Raw genomic sequence first — 14,040 nt, 5'->3', positions numbered from 1 at the left:
TCCTCAGCTTATAGTAGATGCTCCCTAGATGCTGCAGAGCAGTACACTGGTTAGAGCACGGTTTTGGAGTCAGATTTGGGTTCCAGTCTCAGTTTTGGTGACTCCTAGTTGTGCAGCCTGAGCAAGTTAAGTTCCTGAACCTCTCAGTGCTTCAGCTTCCTCAGCTTATTGCTTCTGGCTGCTTTTAGGCAGTTTTTAACAGGAGCATGGGGGTTAGAGCTTTATTTTAAAAGGTGGGAATTAGGATCAGCAGACCCCCTTTTGTGTAGCCAGGCGGAAGATGACAAGAAGCATTTAAACTCCTATAGCCATCATTAGTAAAGTCTAATTCTGACATTTCTTACACTTGACATAATAAAGAGAGTCCTGGTTTAGAATCATTTTGACCTGCAGGTGAGTCCTTGATCGACCGCTTAGAAGCTGTTAGCACATTGCACAAGTGACTTTCTCCCTGACTTGGTTCCTTGTGTCTGTAAATGGGAAAAGGGATGCTTAACTTGGGGTGTGTGTGTGTGTGTGTGTGGCGCTTACACGCTTCAGGGCAGTCACACAGGTTCCATCCTGCTTCCATCTTTTATGTACTCTGTATATTAAAGGTAAGTCAATGATCTACATTAAATAAATTCATCAGTTATTTTAATAAGCTAGATAGTAAATGACAGTGGCATTCAATTTTTAAAATGTCAACTTGATATCATGGTACTTAGCATTTGTATGTCATACTGTTTGAATGTCGGACCTGGTTTGTTTTTCTTTTCCCCAGATGGTATATCACTTATGGTCATGAACTCATTTGGAAGAACAGGGAGCCTTTAGTGAAAATCTGGCACGAAATGAGGACTAACGGCCCCAAAAAAGGAGGTGGCTCTAAGTAACACTGGGCTGGGACGATACTGGGCGTCTGGTCTGTGCTGCCTGAAGCCCAGGAACGCGTCGGCCCTGGAGTGACCACATCTTTGCTCCCGCCTGAAGACACCCAACAGCTAGCTTTCCAAGTGTTATAAACTATGTCCCCAGTACATGTCTTATAGAAGTGAATTATGACAAAGTTGTGAAATAAAGGTTTGTACCTCTAGTTTGTAAACTAGAGCGTGTGTGTCTCTTTTGAAGAGCACTAATGCTGCCGTGGAATCTTGCCGTCTGTTGTAACATTTGATGTAGTTTGAGCCGTGGACCTGGCGAGAGTGCACAGGGAGAGACTGACTGAAACCCAGAGCTGCGTGTTTTTTGTGTATTGGCCTCCCAGCATCTCTGCTGAGCATTCACTCTTACTTACCTCCCCTTTCCTTGGTTGGTTTGCAGGTAAAAGTTAAGAGTACCTGCTCCCTGGCATTGTCTGAATAACAGCTGCAGTATTTTCTAAATTTTCCTAAGAAAGGTAATGTTTTCTGGCAGTGAGTGGCATATACAAAAAGCTATTTTTAGGTTTTGCTTTCTAGGTTAAAATTGTAGCTAAATTAAGAGTTAGAAGGAAGTATCTTGGATAAATTCAGGCTTGAATCTGAGCCTAATTGCATCTTGCGTTTGAACATTCTTTGAATTGAAGGATCTCACTGAAATAGACTGGTCGTCATCATACCTTCACAGTAGTGGAACTCGCCCTCGTGATTAAGAATTATTTCTAGGAAATGCAGTATAAGAATTTAAAGTTATTCTTTAAGGGATTTACAGGAGAGTTTTTAGTCTTGTGGTGACCTCAAAAGATTATACCAAATCTGCGCCTTGCACTGGAGAGCAGCGCGGGTCCCAGCTTGTGAGGTGCTGGGTGCAGAGCATCCGGCTTATGGAAAGGAGAGGGCGTGGTACCCACCTCCCCCGGGCTGAGAGCTGGGTGACGGCACACGCCTGCACAGAGGGATGTCCAGGATTGGGCAGTTCTTCATCTTTTTTCCCACAAGCCTGACTCTTTTCTACTGTGAAGTACCAGTTATATTCTTACCAGGCAGAGGATTCTGTTCTAAACTAATGTCACTTCCAGGAGAGAGAGTTTTTTAACCCAGCCTTCATCTTGCTAGTAAGGAGCCAAGGCGGGCGTGTGTGGGAACTGCCCGGGGTCCCTGCTCTGCTGTGACATTTCTGAATACGTTATGCTAACAGCTATGTGACATACAGAGGAGGCAAGAAGTGTTTTTCAGAGATGGAATGGAGGCTGAGATCACATGGACGTTCCATATGGAGTCCAAAATGGAATTCATGTCTTGCCGTGGGCAGACCAGGAAAAGTCAGTGAAGATGTGTCTTCCTGCTTTGTGATGGTTAGGGAAGGAGTTAGAGGGTCAAGTCCCTAAAGCACGTCTCTGTCCGTTACATCTCTCTGTGCTGGAGCCTTTGAACAGCCGAGTGCCGTTTTCCCATGAGAGGCCTTGGGGGGTCAGCCCCCAGCTCTGGGAGCGCAGCCTTCCTGTCCACGGCTTTGCTAATGGTCCCTACGCTCCCATGTGCCCAGGAGGGTATTTTTCTTTCTCCTGTTGGCTTCTCTCCTGACGCTTGATCACCCCAACGCCATGCTCTGACCCACTGAGTATCTCCATACCACATGTGTCTGCTGTGTGCCCAGTGTGGCTCCGGGGGCCGGCACCCCACTGTGCAGGCACCTCAAATACCACTCCTGGCTCAAGGAGTGACATCACCAATTGGAAGCTAGAAACCTGGGAGCCATTCTAGTTTTCCCTCTCTCACCTCTTATTTCTAGAATCCAGCCCCTCTCCACTCCCAGTGGCCGTGTCTTGGTTCAGTCCCTCATCTCTAACCTGGACTGTTGAGGCTATTCTCCAGCTGGTCTCTAAAATGTCCTTGTACTTCTCCAGATGGCCACAGAGTGCCAGAAACACTTTAGTCATTCCCTGTTGTTGCCTATGAAAAAACTTAAACTCTGTAGTGGGGCTACCAAGGCAGCTGTGTGGTCTGGCCTCGGCTGCCTGTGGCTGAACCTTATTCCCCCGGACCCTGTATTCCAGCCCAACCCAAGCACCTTCCCTCACCACAGGCAGCGGGTCCAGCCCCCCGGCCCCTCCACTGTTGCTTTATCCGCTTCTAGTACACTTGTGTCTCCCACCCACTACACTAAACCTCCCGAAGGCACCCAGCATTATTCCCGGCACACAGTAAGTGCTTTTTGTTGTTTGATGAACGAGGAAATAAGAAAAGCTGCTCATTTTTCTGCAGGATGGGGTGTTTTAGTCCCCCAGTCTTTGGGATGGCTAACACAGGGCCCTGGCGCAGAGGTCACACAAGGCAGCTTGCCCCAGGCGGGAGAGCAGTGTGTAATGTCCCAGTGTCTTCACAGTCTGCCCCTCGCCTGCTGCCTCTTGGGCCATGGCCTGACCAGGGCAGCTGTTGTCATTTTGCTGTGGCTTCCAGCTAAGACAGGCAATGGTTTGGGAGTGGAATCTGTGTCCTGACTGGCCAGGGCTGTGCTGCAGTCCTGTCCTCTGAGGTGCAGGCTGGATACCATCCAAGTAGACGCTTGAGATGGAGCTCTGGGTAATTAATGCTGTTTCAGTAGTGTCAGTAATCGGTCTGCGGTGCATGCTGAGGGCATGTGTCAGATATTCAGGAAGCCCTTAGAGTGTGGCCAGGGAGTTGTTTGGTACTGTCATGCATTAAACAGACTGCCCTTTAGCGGCGAGGATCACCCAAACTTGGCTCTCCAATAAAACAAGAATGCATGCAGGATGGAAGGGAGCTTTTACAGCGAAGTGGCCAAAGATTGGCGGCAGCTTTAGAAAGCTGAATCAAGCCTTTGTGGCCGTGCTGTAACGTTAGGGAACTGAGACTCGGGGAAGGTCAGTTGAGGGCTAATGCTAATTCTCAGTGAGGACTGGATTGGTTGTCACAGATTGAACGTCGTAAAGACAAATAGTCGGTGACTCACAGGCGGATCAAACCCGCGGCCTCTGGGAAGCATGGCCCCAGGTCTTCCCTGTGATTCCGCGTCGCTGCACCTCCCCTCTCTGTGCCCGCGAGTCCCCGCGGGTCAGCCCGGCACAAACGCAGCAGCCCCGGCCGGTCCGCGAGACCAGACCCCCGCGCCGAGCGGCCTGCGCCCGGGTGCTGGCCGAGCGCGGTGAGCGAGGAGTCGCTGCCGGCCGGGCCTCTGTCTGGGAGCCAGATCCGATTCGTGAGATAACATTTAGGGAACTTCGGGTTCCGTTAGGAAGCAGTTTTCGAGTTCGACACTTGTAAATGCTTCTAGGCTGCTTCGGTCTCCTCTCCGATCCCCGCTTCTGCGCCCCTCCAGCCGCGCTCTTCCCCGGCCGGCGCACGCTCCAGCCGTGCACGCCCGGGCCCCGGCCCCGCCAGGCTGTCACCGAGCCCTGCCCGCTCCCAGGAGGGCTACCCCCAGGCCAGGGGGCGGCGCTGCGGCGGCGCGGGGAGGGCCGCGGGGGCGGGGACGCCGCGCGGGGGCGGCGCGGCCCGGGGCGCGGGGAGCCGAGCGGCGGGCGCCGGGGCCGGCATGGCGTGGCCCTGCATCAGCCGCCTCTGCTGCCTGGCGCGCCGCTGGAACCAGCTGGACCGCTCCGACGTGGCAGTGCCGCTGACCCTGCACAGCTACTCGGAACTCGAGAGCGAGGAGCCGGGCCCGGGCGGCGCCTCCTCGCGCAGGGGCCCGTCCCCCGCCGGCGCCCGGAACCCCAGCCGGGACGTGCCGCTCACTCAGTACCAGCGGGACTTCGGCGTGTGGACGGCGCCCGCGGGGCCCAGAGATGCGCCGCAGGAGCGCGGGCCGGGGCCAGGCGGCCGCAGGGGCAAGCCCCCCGCGCCCTCCGCCCGGGGGGTCTACGTGCTCCCCATCGGCGACGCGGACGCGGCGGCAGCAGCGACCACGTCGTACAGGTACAGGGCTGGGGGCAGGGGAGCGCATCGTATCCAGAGCCCGTGGTCGGAGGAGACTGAGGCCAGGAGCCATGAGGACCAGGGTGGGTGGGAAAGAGGGGGCGCCTGGAGCTACCATCCTACACGACTTCGAGAGCGGCAGGTGGCCTCTCAGGTCATCCCCTTTGGTCCCTGGGCACTGCATGCGTCGCCTTCGCTGTTCCCTGACCAGCCTCAGAGTGAATGAGCACCTTCGGGGACGAGTGGCTCATTACCTCACTCACAGCCCGCTCCCCTCGTGGGCAGCCCTGCCAGAAAGCCCTGCCTTCGACCGAGTTAAAATCGGCTTGCTTCCACCAAGTGGGCCTAGCCATAGGCGGAGTGCGCGCAGGCCACCTGCCCAAGCTCCCTCTGGCCAGTGCCCTCTGGGGGGGCGTTAATGGTGAGGACCAAGAGGGCTCCCGAGCCGGTGGTCCCCTCGGGATCCCACAGAGCGACTGAAGCCCGTTGACTTGGCTTTCGCTGAGGACAGGTCTGTGGGTCCTCCCCACCCACACCCCCCCTCAGCGCTGCCCCGGGACACCTGAGGGCCTTCTGCCTTCTTTCTCGTATTACAAAAGTAATATGCACTCACAGTAGGAAAACCGGAAATGACAACAAGGAAAATTAATATCCCCTAACTCCACCCCAAACTTTCTAGCCCATAACCTGCATTTGAGTGTATATCCATTTATAATTCTTACATGGTTAGATTCTTACTGTGCACGTCATTTTCACCTTTGGTGGATAGCTGCCCATGTTACCAGATGTTCTTCCGCAAGGGGAATTTTAATAGACGTGCAGCACTTTATCGGATGGGTGTACATTTATCCATACATTGATCTATCTAGTTATCCATCTATAAATCTATAGATAGATCAGTATCTCCAAATATTTTTAATCTACTCTCATGGCATTGAATATTTAGTGTATTTCTAATTTGGGGCTATTAAAAACACTTCCTTTGATCCAGTTACTTCACTTCCAGGAGGTTTCCCTACAGGTGTTGAAGGGGTGGCAGCTAAGGGTCATCCCTATAAGGTGTGCGCAACATTGTACAGCAGCAGGTGGAAACAATCCCACTGTCCTCTGCTGTTGGATGGTTAGTTACAGCTCCACCGTAAGCTGGGCTACTGGGAAGCCCAGGATGGCCTGATGACAGACGATCTCCAATAGGTACATGTCAAAAAAGCAAGATGCAAGACAGCGTGTCTCCTATGTGTGTTTTTAAAAGGGACACTGATATACACAAGTCTGCTCAAATAAGCACAGGCCATCTCTGAGTGAGGCAATGGTCACCTCTGGGGAGAGGCAGGGAGGGGAGGGGGATGGACGCTGCCAGAGCAGGAGGAGACTGACTTTTCACTCTGTGTCTTTTGAACCGTTGCTTTTTTTTTTTTTTTTTAACACGTACATGTATTGCCTTTAAAAAAACTTTTTCTTAGAGAAAAAAATACCTTCCGTCATAAGCATCCTTAGAGCTCAGTCTTTGCTCATACCATAATTTATAATAAATTGCTACCTGTGGAATTAAAGGGCCAGAAAGGTATGAACTTTCTCCCTCAATTTTATTATTTTAAAAATCAACTGTATTGAGGTATAATTTCCATACGGGAAATTCATCCCTTGTAAGTGAGCAGCTGGATGACTTTTGTACACCCCTGGGCACCACCACCATTGTCAAGACATGCAGAACGTTCCATCTCCCCAGAGGCTCCTTCCTTCACGGGTGGGCAGCTGTTCCGGAACTTGTCGGGGAGCGGTGGTTGCAGGGTGGGTCTTGTGTTCACGGAGCTCAAGCTGAACTGCCACAGCGCCTGTGGGAATGTCGCGGGCAGAGCAGACCCTGAGTCGCAGCGCTCGGGCCCCAGCCAGGCCATGGATGGTTCCGACCGCTGCCGGATGGGGCTCTGAACCAGCTGGAGCGGCCTGAGTGGAGAGGTCCGGGCGGCAGAGGTCGTGGGTGCGCAGCCCCCGCAAATGTCTGCTGTGCAGGCGCCAGGAGCAGGACAGGGCGGAGCTGGCAGGGAGCCAGCTTCAGCGCGGGGGAGGAAGCGCTCTCTGCTCAGCAGAACCGCCTGCCTGCCTTGCGTGGTGCTGAGCTCCTCCTCGTGGGCGTGTTCACGCAAAGGCTGGGCGTTTAGAAGCAGTCCCTCACCCGCGTTGAGCAGATGGCACCCCAGCTGCAGTGACACTAAAGGTACCAGTTATTTCTCTCTGCTTAGCAAGTCCCAGGCACCAGGCTCAGGACTTCCCACGGATTCCCTCCCCAGGCTTCCCAAGGAAGCCTCTGGAATCACTTCAGTTCCTGCTGTCCCCATTCTGCAGATGAGCAACTTGAGCAGCTGGCACAAGGCCACACAGAGCAGGGAATGGAACCCAAGTGCGTCTCGCCTCAGACACCCCACAGGTTATCGTCTCCCGAGATGCGGCCTCCTCTGACTCCCTTCATTTCCTGCTCTGCGTCCTGCAGCGATGGCAGAGCACTGGCCCGAGTGCGACTCTCTGGACTTCTCACTCTTTGGTGTATCAGCTTGGAGGGTCCCTTGGCCTCTCCAGCCTTTTCTTCATCTGAAAAGCAGAAACAAGCCAGAGTTTGGCTGCCTGGGCCCCCACACTCCCAAATCTGGCAGAGACACAGGACCACTGCTGAACTTCGCTCCCCCCAGTGCCACGCCAGCTGACCTCTGGGACCCTTCACCTCCCACACCTGGCATGAGCCTTCTTGCAAGATGCGCATTACCTGAGCACGTTGTTTAAAGAAATTCCAGAGCAAAGAAAATGCCCACATTAGGGAACCAAAGGTACCAGTACTTGGCCCACGCCTCTCCCCCAGCAGGTTCTTCCTCGCTCAGCCCCTGGTCTCCACGTGAGAATGGACCTGCCTCACTGGCTCGGCCAGGTGGGCACAGCAGATCCTGCCCCCAGCCAGCCTGCGGCCCTCCTCCTGACCAGCTCCTCCCGGAGCCTCCCCTCCAGAATTCCCTCTGCCCAGCTTCTAGCTCCACCCACTTCTACAAGAGCGCCTTCCTCAGTCATCTCCTCTTTCCTTCCTGGGAGAGGCAGTTAAGGGCTGTGAAAGTGCCACAAGGCTTGACTCCCACTTCCCAAGCGCCCCACAGGAAGGCTCAGCACTTCGTGCCCGTGGATCTGTAGCCCCCTTTCCCGTAGAGAAAGCTAAGGCTCAGAGAAGTTACGAGATTTGTTTGAAGCCATGTTGGGCTGAGAACCCAGGCCTCCAGAGCCTTGGTCCAGGGCTCCCCACATTGCCCCAGGCGGCCCCTGCCCCTCAGTGGGGGATTGCAGCCCTCAGGGTCCAGCTGAGGCCCGCATGAGGTGGACTGTGTGGAACCTGCCTGGTGAGAGGAGGCACACAGTGCACTCGGCTAGTCTTGTATTTTTATTATCTTCTTTGGCCAGAGCAAAGCAGCTCTGGGCAGTCACCTCTTCTCCTGGGCGGTCACCATGTCTGGCTGGTTCTATCTTTGATGTCCCTTCTCCATCCCCACTGCAGCCCCGTTTCACCAGGGCTCCAGCACCAGCCCTGCCCCAGGAGCAGCCACAGGCACTGCTCTAGCCCCTGGCTCTGGTCGCTTCCTGCTCTGGGACCCCTGCAGCCCCCCCTGTGGCAGCAGGTTTGGGCTGCCAGGCCCAAGGCTCAGCTCCGTTTGGTGACAGAAGGGCACGCCCAGGGGAGGACTGCTTCCCCAGGAGAAAGAGAGCAGCAGATGGCTCGAGCAGCTGGCCTTTGGAACCTTGTGGCTTCAGAAGCAAAAATGATCCGATAGGGCCCTGGCCCAGCTCGCCTCCTGGCACCCTAGTGCTGACCCCGGACAGACACAGCTGCTTCCTGCATTCTCGGCCTGCCCAGTGGTGCCCAGCTGTGCTGCTGCCAGGGAGAAAAGGCCACTTTGTTGACCTCAGGGCCTGACACCTGGCCAGGGCTGTGGGTGCGATAAGACAAGAGTGGACCCAGCCGAGATGTGGGTGCTGCCCCTGGCTGGAGAACATCACCTCGGCCAGGGGCTCCTGTGGACACTGGTCTCTGCCTTCCGAGCTCACCATCTAGTTGGGGAGTTGACAGAATTAAAATAGGTCTTTTTTGTTCAGAGGAATTGAGGAATTAAGTTGTGTTCAAAAGAATGCTACTCTGAGGATGTGGAGCTGGGCTCTGCCACCTTTGTCCCTTCCCTCCAGGGAGCCAGTTTTACCAAACGCAGACCAGCATCCCATGCACGAGAGTCCACGTGCAGAGCCGTGCAAAAGCCAGACCATCTTGTAGTTTTTTGAGATGGTCACTATGGTTTATTCTCTTTTGCAGGAGTTAAGACAAATTATTAAAAAGTAAACACTGAGCCTTATTTTTCCTTCTCAGTCGTAACCAGGGGTGGAGGACCTTTGCTGTGCTGGGTCCTGTCCAGGCCAGCTCCTCCTCTGGACATAAGGGCTGCCAGTGACTTGGGCTGGAGGCGAGCAATTGGTCCAGGGCCTCCAGGGTTCCTCAAAGTGGCTGCAGACAACACAGGGAGCACTGGAGGGAAGGGCTGGGCCTTGTCTCTGAGGCCCAGCACATACCAGGTGCTGCGAGTTTGGGATAAATAAGATATGGGTGCTGACTGAGCTCTTCCCCAACTCCCTGCGCAGTCTGAGCCTGTTGCTCATCTGCAAAGAGGAAGGAGGTTTCCGCTCCTCCTTCCTTCCGGGATCAGGGTGAGGACTGCGCGGTGGAACACTCAGAAGTGAAGGGCAGGTCAGCTAAGGCCTGCTGCACCCTGGAACTGGGTCTGTCTGGGGCACGCACTTTCCCTGCTAGTTCGGTCTCTGGAGGAGAAAGGCGCACTTGGAGCCGAAGCAGGATCTCAGCAGTGGATATTGGCCAGGAATAGTCCCAGCAGCACGGGGCAAGGGCACTGACCCCAGGGGAGTCAGGGGAAGGGATGGCTGACCCTGGGCAAGGTTGTGACTGTGCTCTCTGTTCCAGACAGGAATTCCAGGCCTGGACTGCAGTGAAGCCATCGAGATCCAGAAAGGCGAAACCCGCCACCGTCGTCACAACCCACAGCTCCGGATGGGAGAGCAGCCCCGGGGCCAGTTTCCAGGTCAGCCTGAAGCTCCAGGCTGCAGGGCTGCAGGGGTGTGGGATGGGGCCTTTTTCCAGGTTAGGGACTAGGAGTCTTTTTGATGCTGTAACGTGGCATTAAGGCCAGGGACAGCTGTGTCTGAGTGCCCAATCGTCCCTCAACAAACAGAAAACCAAGGTCCGTCTTTGTCATTAGCCAGGTGGGTGTCCCCCTAGTGCTGGCTTCTCTGGGGGAACAGTCTCTTCCCCTCCTAAATCCCCATCTTACCCATGACCACTGGGCACTAGTGACAAGCCTTCCCAGGCCCTGGCTCTTGTGTGAGAGAGAAGAGAAGATGGAGGGAAGGTGGGGATGACTCAGCTTCCTGATTCCACCCAAAGGGGGCTTCAGGGAGCAGACTACAGGTCCTCGTGCCATCCAACCTACTAAGGCAGTGACCCTGCCCAGTGTGGATGTTCCCCACGGACCATTCGGGAGGATGGGAAGAGGGAATTTTTTTCCTGGAGCTGAGGGGAGGGGGCAAGTCGAGGAAAAGGCCCACTGATACGTGGCCACATTTCATTTTTCAGGTCCCTGAGGCGAGGAAGAAGTTTGCTCCTAACCCCTCAGCCATCTTTCAGACTTCAGCTCCCCGGATCCTCAACGTGTGACTGCCCACCAAGAGGAGAGTGCCACGGGGTGGGTCAGAGCCCGCTGCCACCAGGGGACGGGGTGAACTCTCGGACCGGACGCTCCCCTGCTGTCAGAGGAGGGGAAGGGTCCCTCTTGTCACTGTGGGGCACCATTCCTCTCCAAGCTGCCGCCAGGGCTGCGGGCCTGGTGCAGAGGCTCAGACGGACACGGCACCGCCCAGCTCCACTCGGGGCCTCAGCCATCCTCTTCTTCCTCGAGAAGCGTGCAGAAGGCTTCAGATCTGTTTTTAATTGATCTTAATTTTGGCCATCCTTCAGTTTTTAAATCTGAAGAACTTGAGGATCAATTCTTTTGTGAACTGAATTGGTCCATCGGGGCTGAGGAACATGGACATTAACAGGTCCTCGAAAGAACCAGTTATGTCCACTTTGTTTCCCCAGGTTGTATAATTTATAACCTACGGTAACCCAAGGTGCTGTCCTTGGATAGTCCTACAAATGGCCCCACAAGTTCAAGGTGTAGAAAAAATCTTAGGTGGTCACCCGCATGGGACTCATGGTGATGCTGAGTAACCAGCAAGGAGTTTCCAAAAGAGACAATATCAATCATAGGGTTTCAATGTCAAAGACGTAACTTCCTTATGGCCAAGGTGACCCTTAGATTTAATGAAACATTTCTTGGGAGAGTGTTTGATGCACTGAATGAATGAATGACTTTGACCTTGTGGTAGCTTTCTGAGCCCATTTTATTACTAATTCTAATTTTTTCCCTTAACATATTGATGACTAGAAGGGAACTTACCATACACACTAAGAATTGGGAGCACTTTTGGGAAGAAGGCAGCATTAGCCTCGTTTCCTGAAAGACCTCAAAATGTCATCTACAGCAACCTCTGCCCTCACGCCTGCCCTACTTTCATACTCTCAGTCACAGGGAGCTTACTACCTGTTGAGGAAGACAGCTCTCTCCAGACATTTGTGCTAAATTCCAGCCAGTGAGGCCACATGGAACAAGCCTGGTCCCCTGTTTGCACAGCAGTCCTTTAAACATTTGAAGGAATTTATGTTCCTTCTTAGAGACTAGGGGCACAAGCTTCGGATAGTTTTTGGCAAGGAAACTCAGGATTTCCCCGTGGGTCTTTATCCCTCTCCAGCCCACACGGGCTCCAGTCTGGTGAGCACTTACTTAAGCTGCAGGAGGGGGATCTGGGTTTTGGAGCCGCCTCAGCGTGGAGGCGAGGCCGTGTTTCCAGCTCAGGCTGCAAAGGGGGCCATCCCCTGAGGTGCTAGCTCCGGCAGGCACAGCCCCTCCCTCACTCCAGCAGAGGAAATGCTCGGAGAGAATCATTTGAAAGGGAAAACCAAAACCATATGGTTACACAAAGGTTCTATTATTTCAGATGTCATTGGTTCGCATGTTAGATGTTTTGGAGAGAAAAGAGCCTGCCCACTGGGCATTCTGTGGGAAGTGCACAGATTCACTGTACAATCTCAGATCTTACTAAAATGCAGAAATGCACTGTTTCCATTTCTTGTCACTTTATTTCTTTAAATTAATTATAAACGAGCACCTTCTCATACGTCTTCCTGTGTCCTCCTCTTGGTATCGAGGACTTTCACGTATCACGGCCACTGCTGGTGTCCCTTGGAGGCTTGTGAATCCTGAGAACTCTCCCTTTGGACTGCAGGCCACACTGGCGTTATCGATTTCACAGAAGCCACCAACCTCCCCTCTTTCACATGTCTCCCTACCCCCCACCCCGGGAGCCTAGGACAAAAGGACTGTCTTTGAAGCTAGTCGTGGGCTCAACTCCTGGCTTCTCCACGCCCGAGCTGTGAGCAGCTGAAGCTTCCCGTTTCCCTATGTGCACAGAGAGGCCAGCACCCGCTGCCGTGCTAGAACATGCGTTCGCGTGCAGGTGCGCAGACAGTAAATGCCGGCAAAGCACAGCTGCTGGAGTTCTTTCCTGCCCAGGCGCCCTTCCCCCCTCCCAGCGAGCCGGCTCTATTCTCATCCGCAGCTTTGGTTCATCTGACACCACTGACAGTCCTTCCCTCCAGAGCTTGTCACACTGCACAGCTGGCAGTGCCCTCCCCTCCCCCAGAGCCTGCCCGGGAAGCCCAGTCATTCTTTTGCTCTACAGACAGACCCATCAGCTCCGCTGGCCGTCGGCTGGGACAGAGCAGGGTGCCCCTTCCTGGCAGCGTTGACTCTGCAGCAGCGAGGGTGGGGGGGTGGGAAGCACCACTGCCTCAGGCCTGACCGCTGGGAGACAGGTGTGCCTGCTCGACATCCTTTTTAGAATGCACCAGAACAGAAAGCTTTTCACAAACACCCCAACCCCATAACCTTTCTTACTAGACTTCATTAACTATGAGGAGATCTGGGTTCTGAAGAAGAAACTGCTTTCTACGCCCTTGTGGGAAGGCCTGACATCGTGTTACTGGAGTGGCCTCGAGAAGCAACTGAGACAAGTCTCAGCTATGTGGTCCCAACACATATACATCATACACACAATATACGTAGATAGAGACAGAAACGCACTGGGAATATTAACAGTGGTTATCTTTGAGAAGGGGAATTATGGGTAATTTAAAATTTTTTACCCCTTACTACATTTGCTAAAGTGTCTATATAATAAACATTTTTGTATTAATTCTGTAAAGAGAAAAGTTTTTTAAAAAATAAAAAACACTCTGTTTGCTAACTTCAGCCAAAGAGTCCACTATTAATCACTCCATAACCAAAGTTGGCGCTGCCACGCACTGCCTCCACCAGCCATGCGGATGTGCTAGGAGCCCCAGTGCAGCAGCCCCTGAGGTCCTTCCACCCAAAGTCATTCAGACCCGAGTCCCACCGCTCTTCACACTCAGAAAAACTCATCACAATACCAAGACTTTCATTTCTCTAATAACTCCAGGGTTTTAGGCCAAACTCTTAAAAAGCATCTTTGAGAAAACCTTGGCTCTGCTGGCTGGTGGCCCTGCAGCCCACCCTGGGGAGATGGGGGCCGTTCCCCTGGGAGCAGGGTCACCTCCGCTGGCCCCATGCACACAGGCTCCTTCAGTCAGTAAGAGGGAGTCCCCGACTAAGGTAGCGCCTGTGACAGTGAACTTTAACGACCTGTTCTGTGACTCCTGTCAAAACCGTGGCGGCGACAATTAACAGGAAGGGATCTCTGCAATGGCCCTACTCTCCTTGCTCCAGACCACTCGCTCCCCAAAGGCTGACAGTGGGTGAAGCTGGGTCCCAGGAAAGCTACCTGCTTGGGCTGCATCACATGCCTCCTCCCCAGAACCGCTTGCCGTTGAAGAGCCAAACCTTTCAAAGCCTTTAGTTCTCCATGGTGGATATAAAAAGTGGTCATTTCTGAAATGTCTCTGCATTTTTTGGTAATTTTTTAGACATCATGACAGCAGATGGTCAAAGCAGGACCAAGTAATTCCTTCAGACCTCAGCACAGGCAAACCCAA

General features: G+C 53.7%; 2 protein-coding genes across 5 annotated transcripts in view; both read left to right on the top strand.

Moving 5' to 3' along the window:
- PARL (presenilin associated rhomboid like) overlaps positions 1-1,084 on the top strand; it is a 53,402-nt gene extending 52,318 nt beyond the window's left edge. For all 4 annotated transcript variants that reach the window (XM_023623398.2, XM_001496700.5, XM_001496686.5 and 1 more), the window contains one exon: positions 764-1,084. In XM_023623398.2, coding sequence (XP_023479166.1) covers positions 764-875 — 112 coding nt within the window. In that variant the 3' untranslated portion in view covers positions 876-1,084. The remainder of the gene's footprint in view (positions 1-763) is intronic.
- Positions 1,085-4,392: 3,308 nt separating this feature from the next.
- MAP6D1 (MAP6 domain containing 1) lies at positions 4,393-12,094 on the top strand. Its single transcript, XM_023623397.2, has 3 exons — positions 4,393-4,835; positions 9,835-9,952; positions 10,504-12,094. The coding sequence occupies exons 1-3, from the start codon at positions 4,456-4,458 to the stop codon at positions 10,582-10,584; spliced, it is 579 nt and encodes a 192-aa protein (XP_023479165.1). The 5' UTR covers positions 4,393-4,455; the 3' UTR covers positions 10,585-12,094.
- The last annotated feature ends 1,946 nt before the right edge of the window (positions 12,095-14,040 follow it).

The sequence above is a fragment of the Equus caballus genome, chromosome 19, assembly GCF_041296265.1.
Source record: "Equus caballus isolate H_3958 breed thoroughbred chromosome 19, TB-T2T, whole genome shotgun sequence".
NCBI lineage: Eukaryota > Metazoa > Chordata > Mammalia > Perissodactyla > Equidae > Equus > Equus caballus.
This window is presented reverse-complemented; position numbering and strand designations above follow the sequence as displayed.

Coding starts and splice junctions, on each gene's coding strand:
- MAP6D1 (XM_023623397.2), top strand. CDS start 4,456: ATGGCGTGGCCCTGCATCAGCCGCCTCTGCTGCCTGGCGCGCCGCTGG. Junction 4,836..9,834: donor GCAGCGACCACGTCGTACAG/GTACAGGGCTGG, acceptor TCTCTGTTCCAG/ACAGGAATTCCAGGCCTGGA. Junction 9,953..10,503: donor GCCCCGGGGCCAGTTTCCAG/GTCAGCCTGAAG, acceptor TTCATTTTTCAG/GTCCCTGAGGCGAGGAAGAA.